The sequence below is a fragment of the Sminthopsis crassicaudata genome, chromosome 1 (assembly GCF_048593235.1).
Source record: "Sminthopsis crassicaudata isolate SCR6 chromosome 1, ASM4859323v1, whole genome shotgun sequence".
Lineage (NCBI taxonomy): Eukaryota > Metazoa > Chordata > Mammalia > Dasyuromorphia > Dasyuridae > Sminthopsis > Sminthopsis crassicaudata.
In genome coordinates this window covers 110,056,944-110,082,120 of record NC_133617.1, presented here as the reverse complement: position 1 = coordinate 110,082,120, position 25,177 = coordinate 110,056,944, and the positions used below count along the sequence as shown (strand labels likewise).

Sequence of the window (25,177 nt, the reverse complement as noted above, 5' to 3'; positions counted from 1 at the left end):
TACCTGCTAATAGCTATATTTCTGCTTCTTTTTCTTCGCCTCTCAAAATGTTGTTCATCATCAGAAGAGGAAGAAGATGTAGAATCACTATTATGGATTGCATGCCTTCGCCTTATAAATATCACATTAAGGAAAAAATACTGAATTCAAGTTGAATAAAGGGGAAAAAAGTTAATCAACAAACTTATTAAGGGCCTACTATGTATAGCCACTGTGCTAAATTCTAGAAATATAAAAGAAAAAAAACAACAACAAAAAAGCAGCACTAGCTAAACCAAATTGTAACCCAATAATTTTATTTATTTATACAAAAACATGAATGTATTGGGCAAATAAGCAATAAATAAATAAAATAAAATAAAAAATTCAATCTGATTCTCATAAACAGGTTTTTATCTACTATAAGCACACTTATTTATCAAATCTTGTCTTTTTTTTTTTCTTGGCACAAAAAAGTTTAAAGGAACATCTTTAAACTTAAAATCCTAAATATTACAGGCATTTACAAATAATATTTAGATTAAAAATAAATTAATTTTATTTAGGAAACCATGCTGACTGGATCCCCTATAAATCTTTGTAATATCTCAAGTGGGGACTCAGAGCAAACCTTTTATACCTCCTTAATCCAAAGTTTCTCAAACAGTCACATAACAATGGATTGTGAGAATGATTTATTATCAATGTTTGATTTGTAAATCTATTTTATATACCAATATTCCTAGGATAGTAAAAATTTCTCAGGTGAAAAAGGGTCATGAGTGGAAAAGCCATGCTCTAATTCATTCACTATTTCACTCAACATAGCAGCTTTCCCAACCTTTTAAATCCTATCAAGAAACCATGTGGGGCTTCTTTTCCCTTTCTTGCCTCATTTCATTGGAAAATTTAGGAAGAATTAAAAATTACATTGTTTTAGCTTATAGAGTTACAACAGTTATGAGAATATGTATAAAATGCACTGCAATAAATATAAAATAAGTCACTATGGTAAAACTATTCTATTTTCATAGTGTTTACATATTCCCAAAACTAATTCTTTCATCTGTATCCACCACACAACTCCAGCCAAATATTTGCCATCCCAAGTTTTCCAAACTTTTGCTCAATACTGTCTCATTGAGAAACTATCTAAACTCCAGTTTTTTCCGAGTGTCAGTGATTTCTCTCTTGCCTATATATGTAAATATAGCTCTTGAGAATCTTACTTATTCATTATATTTCAATTTGTATACTTATTTGACTGAATTTTTTTTTAAGGAATTTCATTTTGAAGGCAGGGACCATTAAGTGGTCTCTCCCAATACCTGGTATATATTGTATATTGAAGGTTCCTAAGAGATTAATTATCTGATAAAGCAGCTTACATTCTTTAGTACAACATAAGTGCCTATGTTTGCACAAACTTATAGTTCAGTGAAATCATAGCGAAAATACCATAAAAGCAGTATTGACAAGGTAACCAATTTCAACCCGGAAAGACATCTCGACTATGGACCTATTTGTTAAAATCTTGATCAATATTTCACCTAAAATTTGGATGAAAATACTGAAAGTTAGGAAAATAACCTTGTGATTAACTTGAAAGGCTAAAGCAACGGACCATAGCCAATCCTCCAGACAGCTATTATTTTGTTAAAAGAGGCACTTCCTCAGGATGCTATAACCTTTCCATTGTTTGGAAGATAGCTCTTTGATAACCGCTGAAACAAAAATATTTTATTTCTTTAGACCCCACATAGTGATAAGCTTCTCCAAACTTAAGTACACTAGTCCTAAACAAAGTTTGTCTCTGAAACTATACTCAAAACTCTTCCAGCTCAACCGCACCTATTAGAGCTTTACTCTTGCTTAATATGGGAATCAGCTCCCATAATAATGAGGAATCATAGGAGTTCAAAACCAGAAAGCTAAAACTTAACACAAATGTCAAGTTCTGCATTGAGGTTCAAAATCTCCATGATAAACAGCTATTGCTCCTCTCCTTGAATCCATTCCATCCTGTAGTTTCTGGCACACTTCAGCATAGTATCTTCAGTCACCACTACCCATTCTTCCTCCCAAAGCACCAGTTCCTCTCATCTAATGGTTAATTTCCAGTTGTCTTCATAAAATGTCCCAAGTCTCCACTGTTAAACCACCTTTATCAGACTTTGAAATAATTATCTACAGCTTTCCTTTTTCAATAAAACTTTTTGGAAAAGGTATTTGCACTCAATGCTTCACCTTCTTATCCTTTCTCACTCTTCAACCTCTTGCAATTTGGATTTTGACCTCATTACTCAAATGTTCTTGCTCCCTCCCCAAAGTTACCACTGATCTCTTAATGATCAAACCTGAGTTTCTCTTTAGTCCTTATCTTTCTAGATCTTTGTTCTGGATCTCCCTCAGTTGAGCATTCTGTCCTGGAGATCCCATTCTTTTAGGTATATGTGAAATTCTTCTTTTCCTGTTTCTGCCTCTGTTTGCTAGCTCATCTGTATCAACACTACCACCACCACCAAATGGGTATTTGCTAAGGTTGTATCACAGGTCAGCTTCTCTTCTCCAAAGGTTCTTAACCTTTCTGTGTTCTAGACCCCTCTGGCATTCTCAGGAAGCCTATACATACTTCAGAATAAATTTAAAAAACAAAATATTATAACTGTAGTTAATGTTACATTTCAGACGGAAGTTAGTATGAATGAAGATAATTTTTCCTCTCAAGTTCACAAATCAGATGAAATCTGAGGCTGCTAGTTTCCCAGATAAAGAACTCTTAACTTCAGCCTCTTTTTCTTGATATCTGTTAGCTCCCATAAATATAATTAACTCTATCCAGATGACTCTCAAATTTAAACATCCAGCTTCATCTCTTTACTGAGCTTTTGTCTCATATCACCAGTTGCCCATAGTCCCAATCTAAACTCTACCTTTCCCCCTAACATATCTTCCCCTCTCCTAAAATTCCTTGTTTCTATCAAAGGCATTGCTATCTGCATTACCCTAGACTCCTTACCCCACACATTTTGTCAATAGGCATATTCAGCAGTTTCTACCTCCACACCCCTGGTTATCTGACTTTTTTCCCCCCACTCCCACAGCAATGACCATAGTTCAGGACCTCATCACCTTCTAACCTAGATTAATAAATAGACTTGATTTCTATACCTCATGTCTCATCATTCTTACATGTACTACACAAATTGCAAAGTAATTTTTCTTAAATACAGACTCGATCATGTCACTTCCCTGTTTGTATGTAAGTTATTGGCATATTATCTCATTAGACTGAATTCCTTGAAAATATCGACTGCCTTATTTTTCTGTGTCCCCAATGCTTAGCACAAACACTTGATAAATGTTTGTTGATGGACTACTTATATAATTCTAGTGGCTTTCTACTGTCTCTGGGATAAAATATCAACTGTTTAGATTTAAAAACCCTATATATCCCCCCCGCCCCCCCGGCTGGGGTTAAGTGACTTGCCCAGAGTCACACAGCTAGGATGTGTTAAGTGTCTAAGACCAGATTTGAACTTGGGTCCTCTTGAATTCAGGGCTGGTACTCTATCCACTGCGCCACCTAGCGCCCCAACCCTATATAATTTTAATCTCATGGGATATTATTCTTTCTTTCCTACTCTGAGATGCCAGCCAAACCGACCTCTATTCTTCCACATAAACCCTCCATTTCTCATTTCTCTGTCTCTGCACTTACCATCTAAATTGTATCACTTCTTTAAGTCTTAACTTCTCTCTCTTTTAAGATTATAGTTCAAGAACTGTATTGTGCATGACCCTTCCTTTCCAACTACTACTGTTTTTCCACCAAACTATCTTGCATTTAATGACTTTTTGCATACTTGTATTCATTTTACATTTATGCTATATATTTTTAGATATACACTTTGCCTTCCTCCATTAGAATACAAATACCTCCTGAGGAGGGACTATTTTTTTTTTTTGAAATATATATACACATGGTGCTAAAATAGAACCTGGCACAGGGTAAATACTTAATATTTATTGGCAATAGTCCAATAGACTCCAGAGGTCAACGAGAGAGGATTCATTGAGCCAACAGTGTCACATTCCAGAAAAAAAGTTACTACAATGGTAGTTAGCATTTTAAAAATACTATATCCAACTTTAAAACTTTATAGTTTAAAAAACTATATCCATGTAAGGGAGTACATATCACTATAATCTTATTTAGATCATACCTGGCATCTTGTCATCCAATACCTGGAGGTACTTTTTGAGAACTTTACAATTTTAAAATGAATTAGCAAGGTCATGCTAGTCATATCACATAATGAAAAGATGAAGGACCTAAGATGGTCAGTTTAGAGAAATGAATACTTTAGAGGGATGCATGATGGCTTTTGAATATTTATCTGAAAGGCAGTCATTTTATGTCCTGAAAAAGAATAGTTATATGTTCTTCTAGAGGGCAAAATTAAAGGACACAGACAACAGCTAAATATGATGGCTTAGTTATTTAGCAAAGCAGCAAGCCTCCCTCACTGGAGGTGCTTATGCAGAAAAATAATCATTTAGAACACCGCATAGCAAGGGTTCTTAATAAAGGATTGGGTCATGGACACTTTGGCAATTTAGTAAAGACAACCAATGCCTTCTCAAAATGTTTTTAAATTTAAAATGCATTTTAAATAAATATAACTAATATAAAAAGTACTACTCTATTACTATAAATACAGAAATATTTTTAAAAAAACACTTCAGATGATAAATCACACCCCAACACAGTTAGGGTCCCTAGGACAGTATTGAAGGTATGGCAAAAGAATTCACAAACTGTCTCCAACAGTAAGGAGCAAAGATTTATTACGCTTGCAACAGTGGGCTAAGTTCCAAAGTGGATTAGCAAAGAACCAGGAGCAATAAGATAAATTTATAGGAAAAGGACAAAGAAATCTGGTTTTTCATCTCACTTGACATGCCAATTTTTATTATGCCCCTCAATACTGAATTATATGATTTAGAGGTGAAAACTGAAGAGTACCCCACCACTTGTCTTGGAAACCCTGTTATCACAAACCAACAGATTGATATCTGGCAGCCAGCATTATTCGTGGAACTACATCACTGTCAAGGCTCAGTGGCCTCAGGGCTACTTCTACATTGCTCCTTGAAGCTGTATTGCATCAACAGAATCTATGTTAAGAACTCCTGCAATCTGGAAAAATCTTGTGTAAGGTGTAAAAATTAAACTGGATAACTAAAATTCTGTGACTCTACCCCAAATATGTTTTCATAATTTTTGAGACAAATTGGTACCTGTTAATCCTTTTACAGTAAGGGCTTCTTGGTCCTGCAGAACTAAATCGGTATCTTCGTCTTGCAGGAGAGGCTGGGCCACTATAAAACATGTTAGGTTTTCTCTGGTGCCGAGGTTCTATTTAAAATTTTAAAAAGTTGTAACAGTTACAAAATATTTGGACTTTAATTATCCACAAATTGCTTCCTTAGTTAAAAATAAAACATTATTGTGTAGTATAATTAACATTTTATTTCACTTGCCCCATAAGTTTTATTAATAAATAGGGGAAAGGTAGTTTTATTTATGCAAATCAATGAAGACACTTGGACATGAATAGTCAATCTAAAAAAAGCAAAACAGTATTTCAAAATGTTGTTTTGTATTTCATATTATGTCCTATAAAAGCAATCCATTTTAGACTAAAATAAAAATTACACTTATATTATAGCACCTAACTTACTTTGGAAGAAACTCAACTGCTAACTAAGAAAGGTTATTTAAGCTATCACTCACACAAAAAAAGTATTTACTAGAATGGGAGTCACTGAAAAAAACAAGATTAGCATTTGTTAACTACAAAGAAAAATAAAGTTAGTGAAAAATTCCCTTCCATCCAAACATTCTCCCTCCACCCCCCCCCTTCCTCTTCTCTCTACTACTCTTCCTCTCACAGATCACTCACTTTCTAGGGGTGCCTGGTAATGTACAGCAGTCTTCCTTTGTCTAAGATCATAGCGTTTTTGATTATCTTCTTCTCCATCTTCATCTTCTTCTCCATCACCATCTTCATCTTCGTCTTCATCTTCATCTTCTTGGTCTTCACCTTCTTCAGAAGATTCTATAATTAAGAATACCTTACTTTTTAGAATAAAAATATAAAGGAAGCTTTTTTTTTTTTTTGAGGAGATGGAAGGGAGTTTGTTAGATTACTGAGTGAACTCAGTGGTCTGCCAACACCAAAGAAAAAAAAATTGTAAACTTAATTACAAGTTCAAATAATACAAGACCATGATAGGCATACAGAGATACCTTAGCCAACATATATAATAGAATTAATGAAGGAGTTATATTCCCATTTGTCTTGTACTTTAGAACTCTTGCTAATCTTAGTTATTAAAACCTCTGGTATTTTAGGTTGAGAACAATATGGGACACTAAAAGAAAACATTTTTAGAACCAATCTACAAAAGACTGTGAACAGATTTTGCTAATATTTCATTTATTTTCAGTCTTTCCTTGTCTATATGTTGTTCTGCCCACATCTGTTTGTTTTTTTAAAAGCAAAACTCATTTAAAAGTATCTATTTTTTCTCCTTTCATGAGCTTCCTTTTCTGATTTTTGATCTCATTATTCCATGTTTTCTCCAAAGTTAAGAACACCTAGTTGCCAAATCCAATGACCTTTTCTCAATCCTCATTCTCCTTGATCTTTTCAATTTTTTACACTACTGAGCACCTCCTCCTTGATATCTCTTCTAAGTTTTTAGGATATGACTCTTTCCCCTTCGGGTTCTCCTCTTACCCGACTCCCTTCTGTCTCCTCCTCAGGTTATATCCTCTTATCATATAGTCCCTTAAGGGTTTCTCTCCCAGGCCCTCTAGTCTTGCTCCTCTAAACTATCTAGGAAACTTTGTATTTCCTGACATTAAAAGCCGCTCAAAATCTAGACCTCTTCTACCCTTTCAGGTTTCTTACACTTTACTCCCCCCCCCCCCTACAAATGTACTCTTTAATCCAGTGAAATTGACCTTCTTCCTTTTCCATGGAACTAGACACTCCATTTTTCTACTTAATCATTTTCTCTAGCTGTCCTACATGCCTGGAATGTTCTCCCTTCTTCTGCTTCAATTATTGACCTCACCTTCCTGTGTCAACTAAAAAGGTTTTCTTCTACAGAAAGCCTTTTCCAATCCCTCTTATTTATCCCAATATTACATATACCTTGCTTTCTATATGCTTGTTTGTATAATATCTCTTCCAATGGATTATAAGCTCCTTGAAAGCAGGGATAGTCTTTTATCCCCAGTGCACTTATCAGTTTATAGGAACATAGTAGATGCTTAACAAATATTGAAAAATTAAATGCAAGACTCTTAATATGTTAGCCAAATTTAGGATTGTTTTGCTTAGAACTTAACCATTAACTATGAAAATTAGTTATAACATATAAGTCAACCTCTTCATTAAAAGAAATAGTTATTTAATTTTGTGTATAGCTGCGAGAAAGTCTGATCAGCTATGGCTGTTTACTAACTAAAGTGATTTATTTTCCCTATACCAAGACCCAATTGTCAATAATGTTCTTTTAAAATAAATACTCCCAAAAAGCATGAATTTAATACATAATAACAGATTTAATAGTTTTAGCAAAAAAGAGGTTAGTTATGTGTAATCTGATATTCTTCACTGACTGGACACAATACTACATAGTCTAGGCTAGAACAGCAATGAACTAAAAAAAAAAAAAAAAAAAAGACAAATTAAATAATATGAGTTTTTACCTTACACTTCCAGTAAACTGTCAAAGATGACAAAAGGTAAGAATAAATCAAATTGGAGTGGGATGTAGAAAGAGATGTACTGGTACTTTACCAGGGGAGTTATGAATTAGTACATCATTTTGAAAAGCCATTTGAAATTATTAAGTAGATAAAATATCCATATCCTTTGATCCAGAGGTATCTTAATATGGTCATTAAGAAGCAAATCTCCATTATAAGAAAATATTTCTAACAACATTTTTTTTTGTGGTAGCAAAAAAACTACAAAGAAAATGACCATATATTGGGAAATAAAATTACATCATTTACAATGCATAAGTGTAATTTGATATTTTGCTATTAGAAGGGATAAATATAATAAATACAGAAAAACATGGAACTACATCAACTGATGCAGCATGAAAACAAAAACCAGAATGATTATAACAATGTTTGTGGAAAAATAAGTCACAAACAAAAATAAATGTTGCAAAATCACCAAGAACAAGTATAACTTGAGGTTAAAGATACAAAAATATTTCCCCTATTATATTTACAGAGGTAGGAAGCTGAGAGTTGTGAAATATACATTCAGATTTTTTTGATTACATATTATTTTGCTATTTTCTCCCCCCCCCCAAGAATATTTTTTGTTATATGGTAATAACTATCCTTGAAAGGGAAAAAATTACGGATGCAGGAGGACATAAAGACAAAGAACACTCAAAAGATAAGTAAAATTTTCTAAAAAGGGTTGGAACACGTGGACAGAATGACAAAAATAAACCAACCTCCCAACTATTCTTAAGTCGTAGCTTAATAATCTAGCTTGGCTATTTTGTACTGCTATAGATTTTCAGGAAGTGTAAAAAAATTGCCATTATTTAAGAATACATATTATTAAAATGCTAATATTATATTTATGATATACTTTTAAAAAATATTGTTAATTTTCGTAAAAATTTACTGAGTTGTTTTTTTTTTGGCCCATATATTACTTATTTTATTGGATTCTTTAAAGTAGTTACAGTAAACCAGTGTCTAAATTCTAGGTTTTTTTTTTTTTAAAGGAGTTGCTTAACAGTTAATTTTGAGGTTCACCATTTTTAGAGCTTAGGAACACACACACCATTACATGAAAATACCCTGTCTCTGTAATTGCTAAGCACAGTTTTTTTTTTCTCTCTTTTTTGGGGGGTGTAAGGCAATTGGGATGAAGTGACTTGACTAGGGTCATACAGCTAGTAAGTGTTAAGTGTCTGAGGCCCAATTTTTAACTCGGGTCCTCCTGACTTCAGGGCCAGTGTTTTATCCACTGTCCCTTAACAGTTTCTTTTTCATCAATCCAACTCTAACAGTGTTAAGATAATATTATTTTAGAATATTTTTAGATTTTATAAGTGTCTTGAATCACTTGCCTACCTAAAAGCAACTTTACTTTTGCCTCAATACTCAATAACAAAAAAATAAAATATTAAGATAACCAAGAATAAATGATCTTATTTAATATTTGAAGTTTCCATCCAAAAAAAAAAATTCCATTGCTATTTGAGCATCTCACCAGAATATAAACTAGCTGACAGAAATTACGTTTTTAAACTTAATTCTCAAAAATCCAAATTATCAATACCCACTCCCCAACCTAAAAGGTTATAGATGATATATTAATTCGTTACTGAGGAAGTCGGCTTTATCAACTTAAGAAAAACATTTTTAAAATCCCGTATTATTTAAGTGATATAATGAAGTAATCTGTGTCTAAAGTTATGTTTGGTATTAAAGCATTTTCTTAAGCAACTAAGCAGCATTCCCATGTAGTTTTATTTTGTATTATGATGTTTTTGATTTGCTTAGTCTCCAAGTGTTACAAGGAATATAATTTCCTCACCAAAAAAAGTTGTTTTTTATTGAAAAGAAAAAAATTCAACCAAAAGAGAACTTACCTACACTGCCATCCTGATTATCAGTGGTTTCTTCATCAGTTCTTTGAACATTTTTTTGCTTTCCTCTAGAGTACATGTCAAGATTTTCCTGAAATTATTTAAATCAAAATTATTAACACTTTTTATGTGGTCTGAACACAAAAGTATTCTATAAAACTGAATGTTACTTAAAAAGTAGATGGTGTTAGTGAGAACTGTTTTTAATCTTTTCACAAATTTTAAGCCATACTAACTTTCTCACATCTGGGTGTTGTCATTTTTGTTTGGTTTTTTTTTTTTAAAAGAGGGAATTGGTATTAAGCGTTTTGCTCAGGGTCACATCTAGCAAGCAAATGATAAGTGTCTGAAGTTGGATTTGAATTCTGATCCTTCTGACTTCAGGACTGGTTCCCTACCCATTGGGCCATATAGTTGCTCCTGGGTGTTGTCATTTTTACATTCAATTTGTGGTAAAAGTTGTTACTAAAAACAAAAAAATAAACTTCACCAAAGCCACTTTAGAGCAACATCTTGAGTTTGTTTTACAAAATAGTAATCCTTGCTGCTAACAAGAACTGCCAATTCCCCAAACAACTTTTTCTTAAGTAAACTAATAACCTTGCAATTAAAGAGATTTTAGAGTTCAAACTATTTTCATATGCATTATCTCATTTATTCCTCATAATAACAGGAGGAAGTAGATATAGGAGGTATCATTATAAGTTATTTTAAAGATCTGAAAACAGATTGAAAGAAACTCACAATAGCTAGTAAAAGGATAAGAATGTAGACAAACCCAATCTACTAAAGACTGATTTTAGTTTAACTTATGCCTCAAGTAATTTTTGCAAAAAAATAAGAAATTCTTGATACCTCTCCAACAGGAAAGTAAGGAGTTATTAAGCCAAGACTCTTAAGTGATGGACCTCAAGAACTTGAATATTTTATCAAAAAAGGATGATGCAGAAAACTAAACTGAGTTTTTACTAAATCTACATAAAGGGAAAATATAAATAGTAATTACTTCTTCAGCATCATTAAATACTCCCAAGTCTTCCAAATCAATCATTCGACGTCTGCGCATCTTTTTCATATCATCCATTTTCTGCAGTACAGCTTCAGCAGTGCTAATATTAAAAAAATAAAATAAAATAAAATAAAAAATTACAGTTCATATACATTAGCACTACAATTACTAAAACAATTGCAAAGTATATGTGAATATAATGGATTATATAAGAAATGAAAAAAATGGGTTTCAGAAAAACCAGGAAAGACTAATAATAATAATTTAAAAAAGCAAACTAGAGGACAATTTATTTGACATTGTAAAGAAAAAAATCTCCAAAAATATTTAGGAACTATCAATACAATGACCAACACAATTCCAGAAGATCATCAATACAACATACCAGTTATCCTGACAGAAAAGTGATACTCAAGATGAAAAATTGGATTTAAAAAAAAAAAAAAAAAAAAAAAAAAAAGGATATGATTAATGTGGGATTTGTTTTGTGTGACTATTTGTTAAAAGATTCTGTTTTTCATTCCCCACCCCCCTCAGGGCATGGGAAAGGGGAGGTGGAAAAGAAGAAAAAAACTATCAGTTAAAAAAAAAAAATTAAAGTATTATAGAAAAAAATTTTAGTAACACCATTGGTGAGGTATTAGAACTAAAAATAGATAAAACCAAAGTGTATTTTAACTAAGAACTTATTTGATCATTTTGTCTATTCATTTACTGCTTCAGAACCTCAAGCTAATAAAAAATTCATGAGTTGGGATAAGCTAAGAGGAAAAATACACTAATTGTTGTTTAATGTGGTAATAGGAAACTAAATTTCAAAGGAGATATTACAGTAATAATTCAATATTATTGATATTTTTATTTCATTCATATACATTTACTTCTTTCTTAATCTGAAAAGAAGAAATCAGTTATTGTTCTGCCTTAACATGTGACTTTTGGTATCTTCATGTTTACTTACTTTGTTATAAGTTTGTCAAACAGTACAGACTGATTCACAGTGCTATAACGACTTCTGATTCTACAACTTCGGCGAACTTCTACATCACCATTCTCTTCATGAAGATGCTCTGTAGTTTGAACAGTATTTCTAGTCCTCAATGACCGAGTAACTGGAATCACTTTGTCTATAAAATATATGTGTAGGATATGGGCACATTAAAGGGGTACATATCTGTGTATTCATATTATTAAATATAAAATTTTCTCTTTTTTGGAGAAGCTATACACAAATAAAAACAGTAAGAATAATACAGTCCTGAAATGAATATATAATCTTAAAAGTAGTATTTTTGTAATTAATAAAATTACAATATCTTGCTAAACCTACACTAGAAAAGACAATTCTTAATTTTTTTTATAACACCTTTTAGCCAATTAAAAGCAATTCGTTTATTCAGTCTGACTCTCAAAATTACTACATGTATAGGTTTTAATAGCTGTTAATACACTTCAAGGCCATTTAGCATACAGTCTCAAAAAAAAAAAAAAAAGTTTAAAAAACATCAATTCATACACTAACAAAAGAACATTGTGTAATGTTAATAGACTGCTTTCAAGTAGAAAAATATTATAAATCCAATACAAAATGTTAGCACTGCCATGCTTATTACTGAATATAATACAAGCTAATTTTAAATGAATTATGCAGAATTAAATAAATTTATTACCAAATTCAGGAAACATGTTCTCTAACCTTACCTTCTTTACAATCTTCATTTTTTTTATTATCAGCCTGCTGTCTGGCCAACTGCCTACATGAGAAAAATGTATTAGAACGATACAAAATAATATATATACACACAAAACCTTAATTTCAATTAACAACTTCCATTTCAATTCCATACCCAAAGTCCAAAGTTACTAAGAGTTAGTATTAAGTATTACTGTATGAAAGTCCAAAGGTGAATTATGCAAGGGGGGAAGGGGAAGCATGGGGATATATCATAAAAATCCATTTATACCTTTTAATCTAATGCTTTAACTACTGGGCTTAAACACTGAGAAAAATTAGTTAAAAATCATGTATTAAGTATTTACTATGTGCCAGGCACTGTGCTAAATGACAGGGATATAAAAACAAAAATCCAGTACCTACCATTAAGAAGCTCACATTCCAATGGAGGAAACAATATGCAAATAATTATGTATATGCAAGATACATTTACAGTATAAATGGGAAAGAAGGTGACATAGGGGAACCAGCAAAGTACTTGTATGTTGGGGCCTCTAGTCAGAAGACCCAAGTTCAAAGATCAGTTTTAGACACTGTCTTTGGACAAGTTATTGTCTTAATTTCCTCAAGTGTAAAATGAGGATAATAATAGCATCCACCACCTACCAGAGTTGTTGCAAAGATCAAATGAGCTCTATGTAAAGTGCACAGGACAGTTCCTGGTTAGTAGGGAGTTAATCCATTCTTCCTTCCTCCCAGAGTATACGGAAGAGGTTATATGTAAGGAATGTTGAAGATTCACAAGAGAAAAGATATACACAGAATGGAAATGTGAGTATTTGAGGATAACAAAGGCTGTATAATTTGGATGACTAGAAGGATGATTGTGCCCTTATAAAAAGAATGAACTGGAACAGGGGAAATTCTGATTTGGACATGAGTTTAAAATGCTTATGGGACATCCCATTAAAGATGTTCCAAAGGCTGTTGGTGATGAGGGAATAGATCTCAGTTGAGACTAGGATTCAATATATAAATATGGAAATTAGCTGCATCAGGATAACTGAACCAATGGAATTGATGAGATCATCAAATGAGTACAGAAGGAAGAAAAGAGAGCACAGGATAAAGGATTTTTTTTTGAGTATGTGGGTTGGGAACATTACCCATTGTTAGTAGGTATAATCTGGAGTATTAGGCCAAGCGATTTAAATGGATTAAGGAAATAAGAAGTTAGAGTATTGAATGAAGGGAACATCACTTGGTGTGATAAAAGTTCCCTAACAAGAAACCAGTAGTTGAGGTAGAGAAAAAAAACTAAGCCAGGAAATCAAAGGCTTCCTTAATATCATGTAGATAGAGCTAGCTTAGAAAAATCAAAATAACTTTTTTTTTTTTTTTTTTGGTGGTAGCAAAGTAAACCTGAAACAAACTTGGTCATATTAAAAATGGTCTAAACCTATTTGTAAATCATTGCATTTTTGGGCCAAGGATACAAATATAAGAAAGATAACAATCTTAAGGAGTTTATATTCTAATGGTACAAAATAAATATTAAGAGCCTATGTGCCAGACATTGTTACATGACATCCTAAAATAGAGATGCCCTAAACCAAGGTTAGGAAAAAACCACTAACCAAGTATACCAAGATATAATTATTAGTAATGATATGGTATATATAGTGAGAAATTCCTGAATACATACTAATTTGGAGTAAAGATTTTGAATAAAGGTGATGAGACAAAAATACAGAAGCAGAAATGGAACTGCTATAACTATTCCCTCACTCCCACTTTTGGGGAAAAAAAAATATCATTAGATGAGAATAATAGAAAAGAATGGGCCATATGTCAATTCTGCCAGTACGTGTATCACCACCAAAAGAAATTCATGAAAGATAAATAATTTTTGGATTCAATAAAGGCCACAATTTTATTATGGAAGCAAACTAAATACTGATATCTTGATAATGCAAGTATTTGAGAATGTCACAGAAGTAAATCATTTTAAATTAGTTCATATTCAACCATCTGTGGAGGTACCTTGTAAAATGTCTTCCATTAGTTGTATCACTTGATATTTCCATATTCTTGTCAAAACTAGAGTCTGAAGAATGCTGTTCTGTTTTCCTCAATGATCTTAATGCATGTGTACTGAAACTTTCAACTTCCTTAACTGAAGAACGAGTCTTTTAAGAAAAAAGAGACAATATAACTATTAAACCTAAAAACCCACCTTTTCCTAAAAAAAAAAAAAAAAGAAAAGAAAAGAAAAGAAAAGATGAGGCTGTTCCTCAAATATTAATAGTTTATAATTAAGTATTGAATTTAGTGCCTTTATCAAAAATACCACTGAAAGCTGAAATGCTTTTTTAAAAAAAAGTTCATCAAGCAACCCTAAAATATTATAAAGTTTGACTGATATAAGTTAAGAATCTTACCACATTCCCACAATCACACAAAGGAACTCAGGCATTTTAAATAGCTGATTTCAATTAAACTAATTGCATTTATATTCCACCTGGACATTAGGTTAAAAAAAAAAATCTATGAAAAATTTCATTTACCCAAACCTGGCTCACGCAAATTATTTTGTGGGTCATCTAACTTATACACTTGATTCTCTCTCTCAAAATGACAGGGCTTCGCCCAGTGACCATCCCATGAGATTAGTCAATATATTTGACAAAGATGTATTATCATAACATTTCAGAGTTGATAGGGACATCCAAAAAACCACTAAGTCTAACACTGGATCATACCTGAATTTTCTTATAACATGCAAATTTTATTAGAATTTGGTAATTAAAAGAAAATTCAACAATGAAACGTTTTCCAAATTTAGGGTTCAGTTTTACCAAGTTTAAAGAAATCTTTATTTACTTCATATCTGAAGTATGGGAAATTTAGGGCATAAATGGTCTCTGAAGGTTAGAGCCAATCACTTGAAGCTTTCCCTTTAAGGAGGAAATTAATTTTTGCCACACTAGTTTTTCTACTGAAAATTTCTACTGAATTACAAATATACTAACTTCCTCCAGGAGTATGAGTGGTCAGAATAGCTGACATTTATTATAACCCTTATTTAAGACTTGTCTACAAAACGGGAACTCTCATCTTATTTCATTTGACCTTCATTAACAATCCTTTAAAATACACATTAAAGGCCATTAGATCTATTTGACTTATTTTCTTCTTATTAAATTACTTTACTAATGAAGCTCAGAGGTAAAGGTCACTTACCTAGGGTTTACATAAGCCATTAAGCTTAGGTTTCTACTTGCTTCAAATCAAAATGCTCTTTTTCTAATACACTGTCTCTTCTCAATTGATATTTTAATTATATTAGAAGCAGCTGGTAGTGCAATGGATAAAACTGCTGGGTCTAGAATTAGGACAATCTGAGTTCTGACACTTATTGGCTATGTAATTACAAGTTCTGTCTGCCTCAGTTTGTTTCACCAGTTTCTGGTGAAAAGGGGATAATAGCACTTACCCGTTTACCCATCAGAATCATTGTGAGAATTAAATAAAAAGTTGTCAAGTACTCATATTCCTTACCCATTTCCTCTTTAACACAGAACTTACCTGTCTTAGCTTCTATTTTTCTCATCTCTAAAATGGGGAAATCTACCTTACAAAGCTATTGTCAAACTCAAGTGAAATAATATATAAAGCATTTTGCAAAGCCTATGTAAATGTCAGCTAAAACTATTAGTGTTCTAATTTTTATTGAATTATTTCATTTTGAATTTATCAAGTGAAAAATGTCTTTTACCAAGGCAGAGATAGGATTTGGTTTTGGCTAGTCTAATTTCATTGTTGATAGTTTGATTCCTGTCAAACTCTCTCATAAGATCATATATTTAAAAGCTAGAGAAGGGAGCCATCAAGTTCTGTCCTTCCATTTTTAGATAAAAAACTGAGGCTCAGCGATGTTTAGGTTAAGTGAACTGCCAGTCACAGACAGTGGCAAGGAGGGTTCCAACATTCTTTTCACTATTCCCTGCTTTTAGGAGGTAAGAAACAATGGAAAATATTATAGTATCAAAATGCCTATGCTGAATCAGAAGAGACCAGTTTAATTATTAAAAAAATTTTTTTTAGATGAAGACAAATAACTGAGAAACTTTGAAATTAAAAAAAGTGATACATATACTTGGAAAATAATTGTAGGTTCCTTGCCCCCCCCCCAAAAAAGAGAGAGAAGTCTAATTGTTGGGGAAAATCTATTTTAAGAAACTCAATACAGAGCTATTTGTAAACGAAAATCAATTAAGCAATTCGCCTAGAACAGTCGAAGTCCTAGGAGCAGGAATACATAATCAAATAAAAGTTGTCACCCAACCTTCCCCCCCCCTCCCTGCCTTGTGTTGTGATGATAATGTGCATTTAAACATGCTAAATATATAAACTATATAAAATAAACAAAAATAATTTGGGCTTCACATGGGAGGTAGTCTGAGTTGAGCTTTGAAAGAAAAGAGCTTTCAAAGTTGAAAGAAACAAGGCATTTGACAGTCAAAGATGAGGTGATCTGCTTGTACAGAAGCAAAAACATGGGGTATCTTATAAAGGGGACAGTAAGAAAACCCATTTGCTTTCAACCACAAAAATGCCTGGATGGAAGTAATGTATAGGTTAGAAAGTTAAGTTCAAGCATGTGGCAAAAGGCTTTAAATACCAGATTTTATTTGATCCTAGTGGCAAATGGGCCTCAGAGGAGGCCAGTGACATTAAGCTTTCTTTGTTAATCAGAGTAAGAAATGATCTAAGTGAAAGGGAATGATTGATTATAGCACCATAGATTTAGGGCAGGAAAGAGCCTTACAGGTCACCTAATCCAATATCTTTTAGAAGAGTAAAGTGATGGGCAACACAATTAAAGAGGGGTGGGGATGGTGGGGTCCTAGGGTCAGACATCTCATATATCTCTAAGATTTATAAAGGATAAATACAGAACAAAACAGTTTAAGGAGGGAAAATGCTAGCAAGTAAGGGGAGATGTCGAGTGTAAGGCAAGTACTTGAGCTAAGTCTTAAGAGGAAATGAGAGATCCCACAAGTTGAGGAAAGAGATTAGTATCACAGGCATGGGGCCAGTGCAAGAGTACAAAACAGTACAAGAATACATGTGAGTCAGTTTGTCTAGAAAGCTTAGGGAAAAAAAGTGGAGTTATATTAACAAAGTTGTGTAATAAAGACAGTTTGGGGAGAGGCTGTAAAGAGTTTAAAAAGAGGAGTTTAAAATTGAAGCTACAGAAAATAAATTTTAAGTAGAGAATACACCAACAGATCTGAAATGAAAGTAAATCACTTTGGCATCTGAGTGCAGAATGTACTGGGAGTAGCAAATGGGTTAAAAAGCCACTGAAATAGTCCAGTCGAGAAGCAACAAGGACTTGACCTAAGGTGGTGACTATAGGTATTTAAAAGAGCAAATGCAAGCGATGGGAAGGAAAACAGAAAAAGCTAGAAGCAGCAAATTGCTGGTTACATAGGGTGAAGAGTGAAAAATGACACCGAGAATAGCAGTATCTTTGCGATAAAGATCTAAGTGTAGAAGATGAATGAGTTTTAAGAAAGAAGTCCCACTTAGAATGGGTTTGTGTCTGAGATGTCTATAGGATTTTCAATTTGAGAGGTATGAAAAGCAGCTGGTGATGTAGAAATGGACCCCAGGAGAGAAAAATAAAACAGGACAAAAAAAAAAAAAAAAGTCAAGGAATCTTTTATAAAGAGGTTATGTTAACTTATAAAATGATGAGATCACCAAGTGAAAGGGTGTACAGAAAGGAGAGAAGAGGGACCAGAATAGAGTACTGGGATAAAAATTCATTCCCTCAAGGGATTAGGTGATACTTCAGACTTTTTATTATGAGTCCTTCAAATTGCTCTCCCAGAGTACTTCCCTCTTTGATTTTTGTTAGTACATGTATACATAGTCCATACTAATAAACAGGAATATCAAGAGATAAAGGTCTATTAGTAATGTACTCAGTTTAATGAAACTGGCTCCAAATGAGGCAGGGTTGCCAGGTAAAAACACAGCTGGTAAGATCCTGGGCCCTCACTAGGGGGCAAAAGTTTCTTTTATTTCTAATTGATTCCCCACTTCACTTTCCACAAAAGCTATTTCAAACTTCCCTGTTTTTTTAGCCTTCCAAATCCTTCCCTCTCCCTTCTCTGTCAGGTAAGGATTTTTCCTTTATTGAGAAAAATGACGTTTACTTTGAGCTTCCTTGCATCCCATTCTTTCCTGGAAAACTCCTTGGCATCTCTCATTCTTAAAAGATGGAAGGTAGGCCACCCCTGCCTCTGACAAGCAATCCCTCTATATGTACCCTTGACACCCCTCTCCTCTCCTGTAGGCCCCATCAGTTCTCTTCCATGTATAGCTTTGCAGCCTTTAACACGTAATCACCTTTGCTTTGGTGTTTCCTCATTTTATTTTCCTGCCTAGAAACATCTTCTTTTTTGATCTTTCTTATGTGTGAAACCATCACCATACTTTCAGTTACTTGATAACCTTATTATCCTCGACTCTCTACATTCCATATATCCCAGTTTCACATCTTACACCTGATGTCTTCTACCATTTCAGATTCTTGTGACTCTGGATATCTTAGAATCAGCTGGAGTCAGGATAAGCAAAACTCTTTATTCTTGGTCTTCTGGGGTCGCTGTCAGGGGATTAGATATGGGAATCTCCACACCTCCTTCCTCTCTCTCCACCGCCAAAAGAATGATCCTTCTCCTCCAATTACACCTGATCTCTTCTCCCTTCTCTCACCACACCCACAGATGGAGCTAGCATAGAGTTGAATAGGGTCATCCTCCAAACATGTTAATAGAAAATTGTCCATTTGGTGATTAGTCGTAAGTGCTGGATTACCTTGCATCTAGGTTAAATACATCTGCTCAATTCTAGCCCTTTACAATTTCTCAATTAGATTATAGCAGATTCTCAAGCTTCTAAGTCTAGTTGTATGGGCTACCAAAATTGCACCCCCTCCCCATTAGAATCTATTTGAACTCTACTTAGATGAATTCCACTTTACCCCCTATTAGCTCAATATGTAATTTTTTCTGTTCAGCTTTTAAAGCCCTAAACCTGATCTATTTTTACTCACCCTCTCACATTGTATAATTAGTCCTTATACTGACCACTGCAAATCTTCTTTCTTTTTGCCTTTTGATGGCTATATCACATGCATTTTTATCTCCACCTCATGGAGTTCCTGTTCCACTAAGACTGCTCAATATGAAGTCATTCAGGACTTACCATTCCCCTTACCCAAAACTTTGCATATATGTGTATTTAACTCCATAATTATTCCCTACATACTTTTTGTCCACCCCACTAGAATATAAATTCACAAGTAGCAATCGTTTCACTATTTCCATCTCTAGTGTCTAGCACATCTCACCTGTAATAGGCACTAAATTTTGGATCCCTCCTCCACCTTGCTAAGTGAGACTCCAATCAGTTTAGAGACTGTATTGTCCGATTCCCCACACTTAAAGAATAGATGACACTTCTGATTTCATCAAGATCAAGACCATTCTACAAGAGCTTTCTTAACTCCTCTCAAACATGATCACCAATCATCCTTCCTAAAGCTCATCAAAAACAGCGTGACATGAAAAACCTCTTTCACACGAGTTTCTCCCCTGCTTTGTCTCCTGGCTTGCTCTCAGTCTATATATAATTTGATAGAACTCAGTTCTCGCTGGACCTTAAAGATCATTCTGATTCCTTTATATTTTTATTCTTTATCTTTACCATTAAGCTTTCTGAAAAAGTAGTCTGTACTTAATACCTAAACTTTCCCCACATCCCATTCTTTTGATCCATTCCTATTCTTAAGAAATCACACCTCAAATACAAAGGCAATTTTATATCCTTTATCCTTTTGGACATTTCTCCCAGGGCGTTAAACACCACACTTTATTGGTTCATCGTAATTTCTTCCCTTTTTTCCCTCCTGGGCACCAGGAAGATCAAGCGATTTGCTTGATCCTCAAACTCGTGGTAAGGTGGCTGGGACCTGGAGCTCGGGGCCGCGTCGGGCACAGATTTCCCCTTAAGGTTTACCAGGGGGCTTTACACACGTTCTCTCTCAGGATCGTGACGGCAGCCGTGGGAGGTTGGGGCTGCGGCCTTGCCCCTTTACAGGTGTGTGGGGGGAGGCCGAGAGTCCGCCTAGTTTAAGTGTTTTGCACATGGTTCCACCGTTAAGTGTCTGTGGTGGAGGCGAAACCTAAGTTCTTCTCGGGCTGAGGTGGTTTCCGCCTTCGGAGCCCCCGAAGGGGGAGGGAGGTTCTAGAGGGGACTCGTAAGTGTCTGGGAGAGTTTGGACACCTCGACTGCATCGCGCCCAAGTCGTTTCCCGAAGCCCAGGACACGGCTAGGAGAAGCCCCCCAACAAAGGGGCCAGAGCGAGAGGCGCCGGGGGCGCCGCGACCGCCCCTCGCGCGAGACCCCGGGGTCTGCGGAGAGAAGAGAGATGTGGGGCGGCGGGGCCGAGGGCCAGACCGAAGGCCTCGGCCCGGCTCCTGACACGTCCCGGCCCCGCCCCTCGACCTGGCCCTGCCCCGGCTCCCGCCCCTCGGGGCTCCAATCGAGAGCCCGCCTTTGCACTCACCTCCTCCTCCTTTTCCCCCCACGGCTCCGGGGCGCCCCCGCTTTCTCCTCCAGCGCGGAGACCCCCTCTCCTGGGGGGCCGCGCCCGGACCCCACCCCTTCCCCGGCCAGGCCCCCCCCTTGCCCTGCTTCCCCTCAGCCCCAACCGCCACCGCGCCCCGCGACAGACGGCGACATGGCCCGTCCCCTCCGCCCCGAGCGGCGCGTGTGCCCGGCCGGCGGTCAGCCCGCTTCCCTCCTGCTCTCCCTCCGGCCCGGAGGCGCCAGCGCCGCACTCACCACGCAGGCGGGGGAGGCGGCGGAGGTAGCGGCCGCCGCCGCCTTACCCATGGCGCTGCTGTAGCGCAGCTGCCTCCTCCGGCTGCCAAGGGGCTCCAAGGTGAGGAACTCGGAACTCGAGTCCAGAGGGTCCGAGAAGTTGCCGCCGCCCGCGTCCGCGGCCGAACTCCGCGCAGCTGCCGAGGCCGGGGTGCGGCCGTGCAGCTCGGAGCTGCTACGCAGGATCACCATCTTCTTCCCTCCAGGCGGGCGAGGGACAAGAGCTGACCGGGAGGAGGCGGCGGCAGCGCCGGGCTCTTCCGCGCTACGAATTCTGGCGCCACAAGTTCCCCGCCGGCGAACGCGGGGCCCGCCCCGGATCCCTGCGCGGCAGACCCCGCCCCTCGTCGGCGCTTCGGCCCGGAGGCCAGTTCTGCTTTCACCCTTTACGGGACAAGTGGGGATGGAGGAAGAGAACCTCAGCGATTTGGAGGGACTGGCCAGGCTCTGAAGGAACTTCTTTGCGTTCTCTGTAGTCCCGGCGCCTCTGAGGCGGCGGAGGGAGCGGAAACAGGTGAAGCGGCTTGTTTGGAATTTTGGCGCGTGGAAGTCGGGGGAAGGGAGGCTGGCTCAGGTTGTGATTGGCAGTCGAGCCTAGTCCGTCATGCTTCTTGTTCCCGCCAAAAAAAATTCAAATACAAAATACAAACTATTTCCACAACTTAATCCAAGAATCTGAGGTGCTGCTGTCTGGATGCCAGGGCAAGAGTTCATCCAAATGCCCGTCGTCCCCTCCCCCCATGCCCTAAAGGCGGGGCGCGATGGAAGTCCACGTTGTAGACTAGCTAGGTGAAATACGATTAACGGGAGAGATAAGAATTCTGGAGTGCCTAAAGTGGGGCCACGCAATCGAAATCTAACCTTACCTTTCCCCTATTTCCTATCCCATTTTTGTTCATACTTTTCATTTTAATACCAGGGGTGTGTGGATATGCGTGTAAAATTCCCAACTGTATGTAGAAAAGAATAGGTAATTTAAGATGACTACCTGACGAAAATAGCAGTTCTACGGTTTAAAAGCAGTAAAAGATTATTGCATCCCATTTTAAAATTATTCTTCCAATTCCTTAGCTTGTTGAATTTCTGCCGATGTTTCTGTATTTGGAAATAAAATCTTAAAATCCTGCCTTTTAAACATTAGAATATGATTCTATGCAGAGTACTTTACAGTTACCTCATTTTATTTTCACAACCACCCTAGGAGGTAGATGCTATTATTATTGGCCCCATTTTACAGATGGGAAAGCTGTCAAACATTAAGGAGTTTGGCAAAGAATTTGAATTAGACTGACTCTAAACAGTGCATGTAGCAAAGTAGTTTACTTTCTCGTATTACTTCCTCATTTACTCTAATAAAACATAACTTTTTATTAGTGTGAAATTCAATTTCAAGTATGCACCCAAAAAGGTATCTTACTGTTATTTCCTTTTTTTGCCACTACTACTTAGGGTTCGTGAATTCTTTCACGTTGAACCTGCCCCGACCAGAAGGGGATTCCCACCACTCTGCACTGCCACTAACCACGTCATTTATGAAAGACCTCTAATAGATGACAAAGCTCCTAACTGTCTCCCTGCCTTTTCCTTTGGCTTCACTCCAGTCTCCAGATAACTGTTGAAGTTATTGCTAGGTTACTTAATAAACTCTACCTGACTCTTTTTTTAAACCAATCTGAGCTGTCATTTGCCATGTTTCCAGCCTTACACATTGAAGTCCCCTGCCCCACCCCCCACAGCATCCCTTCTCCCTGTCACCACTTTTTCACTGGCTGTCCCCATACCTGGAACACTCCGCTTCACCTCTACTTGGAATCCCTAATTCCTTTAAGACTCAGTTTAAGTCTCCCATTCTGCCCATGGCTCCCCTTCTCTCTGCAGGATTACTTTAAATTGGTTGGTTTTGTAGGTAATTTATATATATATTTGTATGTGGGCAGTTTGTTTCCCCTTTTAGAATGTAAGTCCTCAGTACAGGGACCAGTTCACTTTGGTTTGGTATCACCAGAGCCCTCCCTCTCTCCCCTCCCTGCTACTGTACACTACTGATTACAGGTGTTTGTAAGGCTGTCTTGGCAATGTAGTGGTAAGAATACTGGATGTGGAGTCTCTAAAGAGCCCTCCATGGAAATCCTGAAGTGGTTAATAATTGTATGACTATAGGAGAGTCACTTCTGAGCCTCTACTTCTTCATCTGTAAAATGTGTATACTATGTAAATATCATTTATTCAATCCAATAAACATTTACTAAGGGCTTACTAAATGCTAGGTACTGTGTTAAGTGCAAGGGATACAAATTAAAAAAAAAAGGAAAAAACCAAAACCCAATCCCTGCCCTTGAGTTTACAATGTCATGGAGGAAGACATGCAAAAGGAAGCGGAAAAGTGGGGGATTGTGATATTGCTTGGAGTTAAAACCAAGCAGAATTACTGATGAAAAGGCTTTGGGAGTTTAGAGCCTCACCTTTCAGTCCTCCAGTCAAAGGGCTTGGGGGCTGTGGGAGCTGAGAAGGTGTGGAGTTTCAAAACGTGAATCACTCAGCCTGGTAATGAGGTTTCAGGTGATCAGCTTACCCTGGAGGAGACATGATGTTCCATGAAGTCAAAACCAAGCAAAGCCTAATGCAAAGGGAAGTATTATATGTATTTATGTGAGAAAAGAAAGTTACATAGGCTTTTATTGTATTATATACACTCCTTCCAACCTTGTAAAATAGCAACTTACCTATAATGTAGGGGTAATGATGTTGCTAGAGCTGAGAGGTTTAATAACTTGCCAGCTGCTATGTAGGAGAGGCAGGATTTGACCTGATATTCATGACCACAGGATAGCTAAGACAAGCTATATTTGACCATGCATTTTCAAAGCCCCAGAAAACATGAATTTATGAAAATCTTAAGAATTGAAATCAGATGATACAAGTCTTCATCTAATTACTCACACAGGTGCTTCTGCCAGTGGAATGCTAACTGGCAGATCGTCCTAAACCAGAAAAGCTTTAACTTTTTTTTTTTTTTTTAATTATGGGGGAAATTAAAGGAGTCAGTTCATCTGGAGTGCAATGGCTAAGCCTCACCCTAGGGAAACCACCTTTATAATCACTATGATCACTGCTAAGTAAGTGTAAGCTGGAAATGCTTTGAATCCAGCTGAGTAGGAAGACCTCTCTCCTAACAAGAAAACAGCTTAGGGAGACTTTAGCTGGCTCATCCATGGAAAGTTATCCAATAAGCCATTCACAAAAGCTTCTAAGCCATAGAATGTTTTTGATTGTTGTTTGTGAACCATTTCTTGAAAATTGGGCAAATCAGGAATCAATGAAGTGACAAAATGCATTTAATTTTGCTTCACATCAACATCATGTTAACAATGAGCTGTTTGCTGCCTGCATTGTCTCAAGTCCTTGTTTTCCATATTTAAGATCACTGATAATTATTAAAAAACATATGGGTATAGCTGAAGTGATTCATGGAGTCACAAAGTCTTATTCTCAGCACTGTGGTCCAATGGGGGAGAGGCTATATTTGGAATAAGAGGACTTGAGTTCAAATCCAGATTTAGCAAACACAAGCAGTGATGTCTCTCATTTTCCTCCTCTAGAAAACGAGAGGGTTGAAATCCTTCTCAAGGTCCATTCTATCTCTAACTTTTTTGCCCCCTACCAATAGGCATTGATGAGCTTTTCATTACCACATCTGTGTGCCTGGTGCCTTAAATAATTTACCTAGTTACACAGCTAGAAAAGAAGAGATTGAAAGAGGGGAAAGGGAAGAGTTCTACCGTCTCTCAGAGTACCTTGGCTCTTATCAAATCCAATTCGGTTCTGTGATGCCATGGTTATCT

General features: G+C 36.4%; 1 protein-coding gene across 2 annotated transcripts in view; it reads right to left on the bottom strand.

The window, feature by feature from the left end:
• The window catches only part of ATAD2 (ATPase family AAA domain containing 2), a 63,128-nt gene extending 38,942 nt beyond the window's left edge, over positions 1-24,186 (bottom strand). Inside the window, exons 1-10 of one of the 2 annotated variants that reach the window (XM_074266116.1) lie at positions 24,059-24,186; positions 23,798-23,908; positions 14,415-14,560; positions 12,398-12,450; positions 11,658-11,823; positions 10,694-10,796; positions 9,691-9,778; positions 5,949-6,104; positions 5,284-5,401; positions 4-111 (exon numbers count right to left, since the gene is read on the bottom strand). In XM_074266116.1, coding sequence (XP_074122217.1) covers positions 4-111; positions 5,284-5,401; positions 5,949-6,104; positions 9,691-9,778; positions 10,694-10,796; positions 11,658-11,823; positions 12,398-12,450; positions 14,415-14,458 — 836 coding nt within the window. In that variant the 5' untranslated portion in view covers positions 14,459-14,560; positions 23,798-23,908; positions 24,059-24,186. Of the gene's footprint in view, positions 1-3; positions 112-5,283; positions 5,402-5,948; positions 6,105-9,690; positions 9,779-10,693; positions 10,797-11,657; positions 11,824-12,397; positions 12,451-14,414; positions 14,561-21,296; positions 21,895-23,797; positions 23,909-24,058 lie in introns of those variants that run through there. The other variant, XM_074266111.1, reaches the window with a different exon arrangement.
• Between the last annotated feature and the right edge of the window lie 991 nt (positions 24,187-25,177).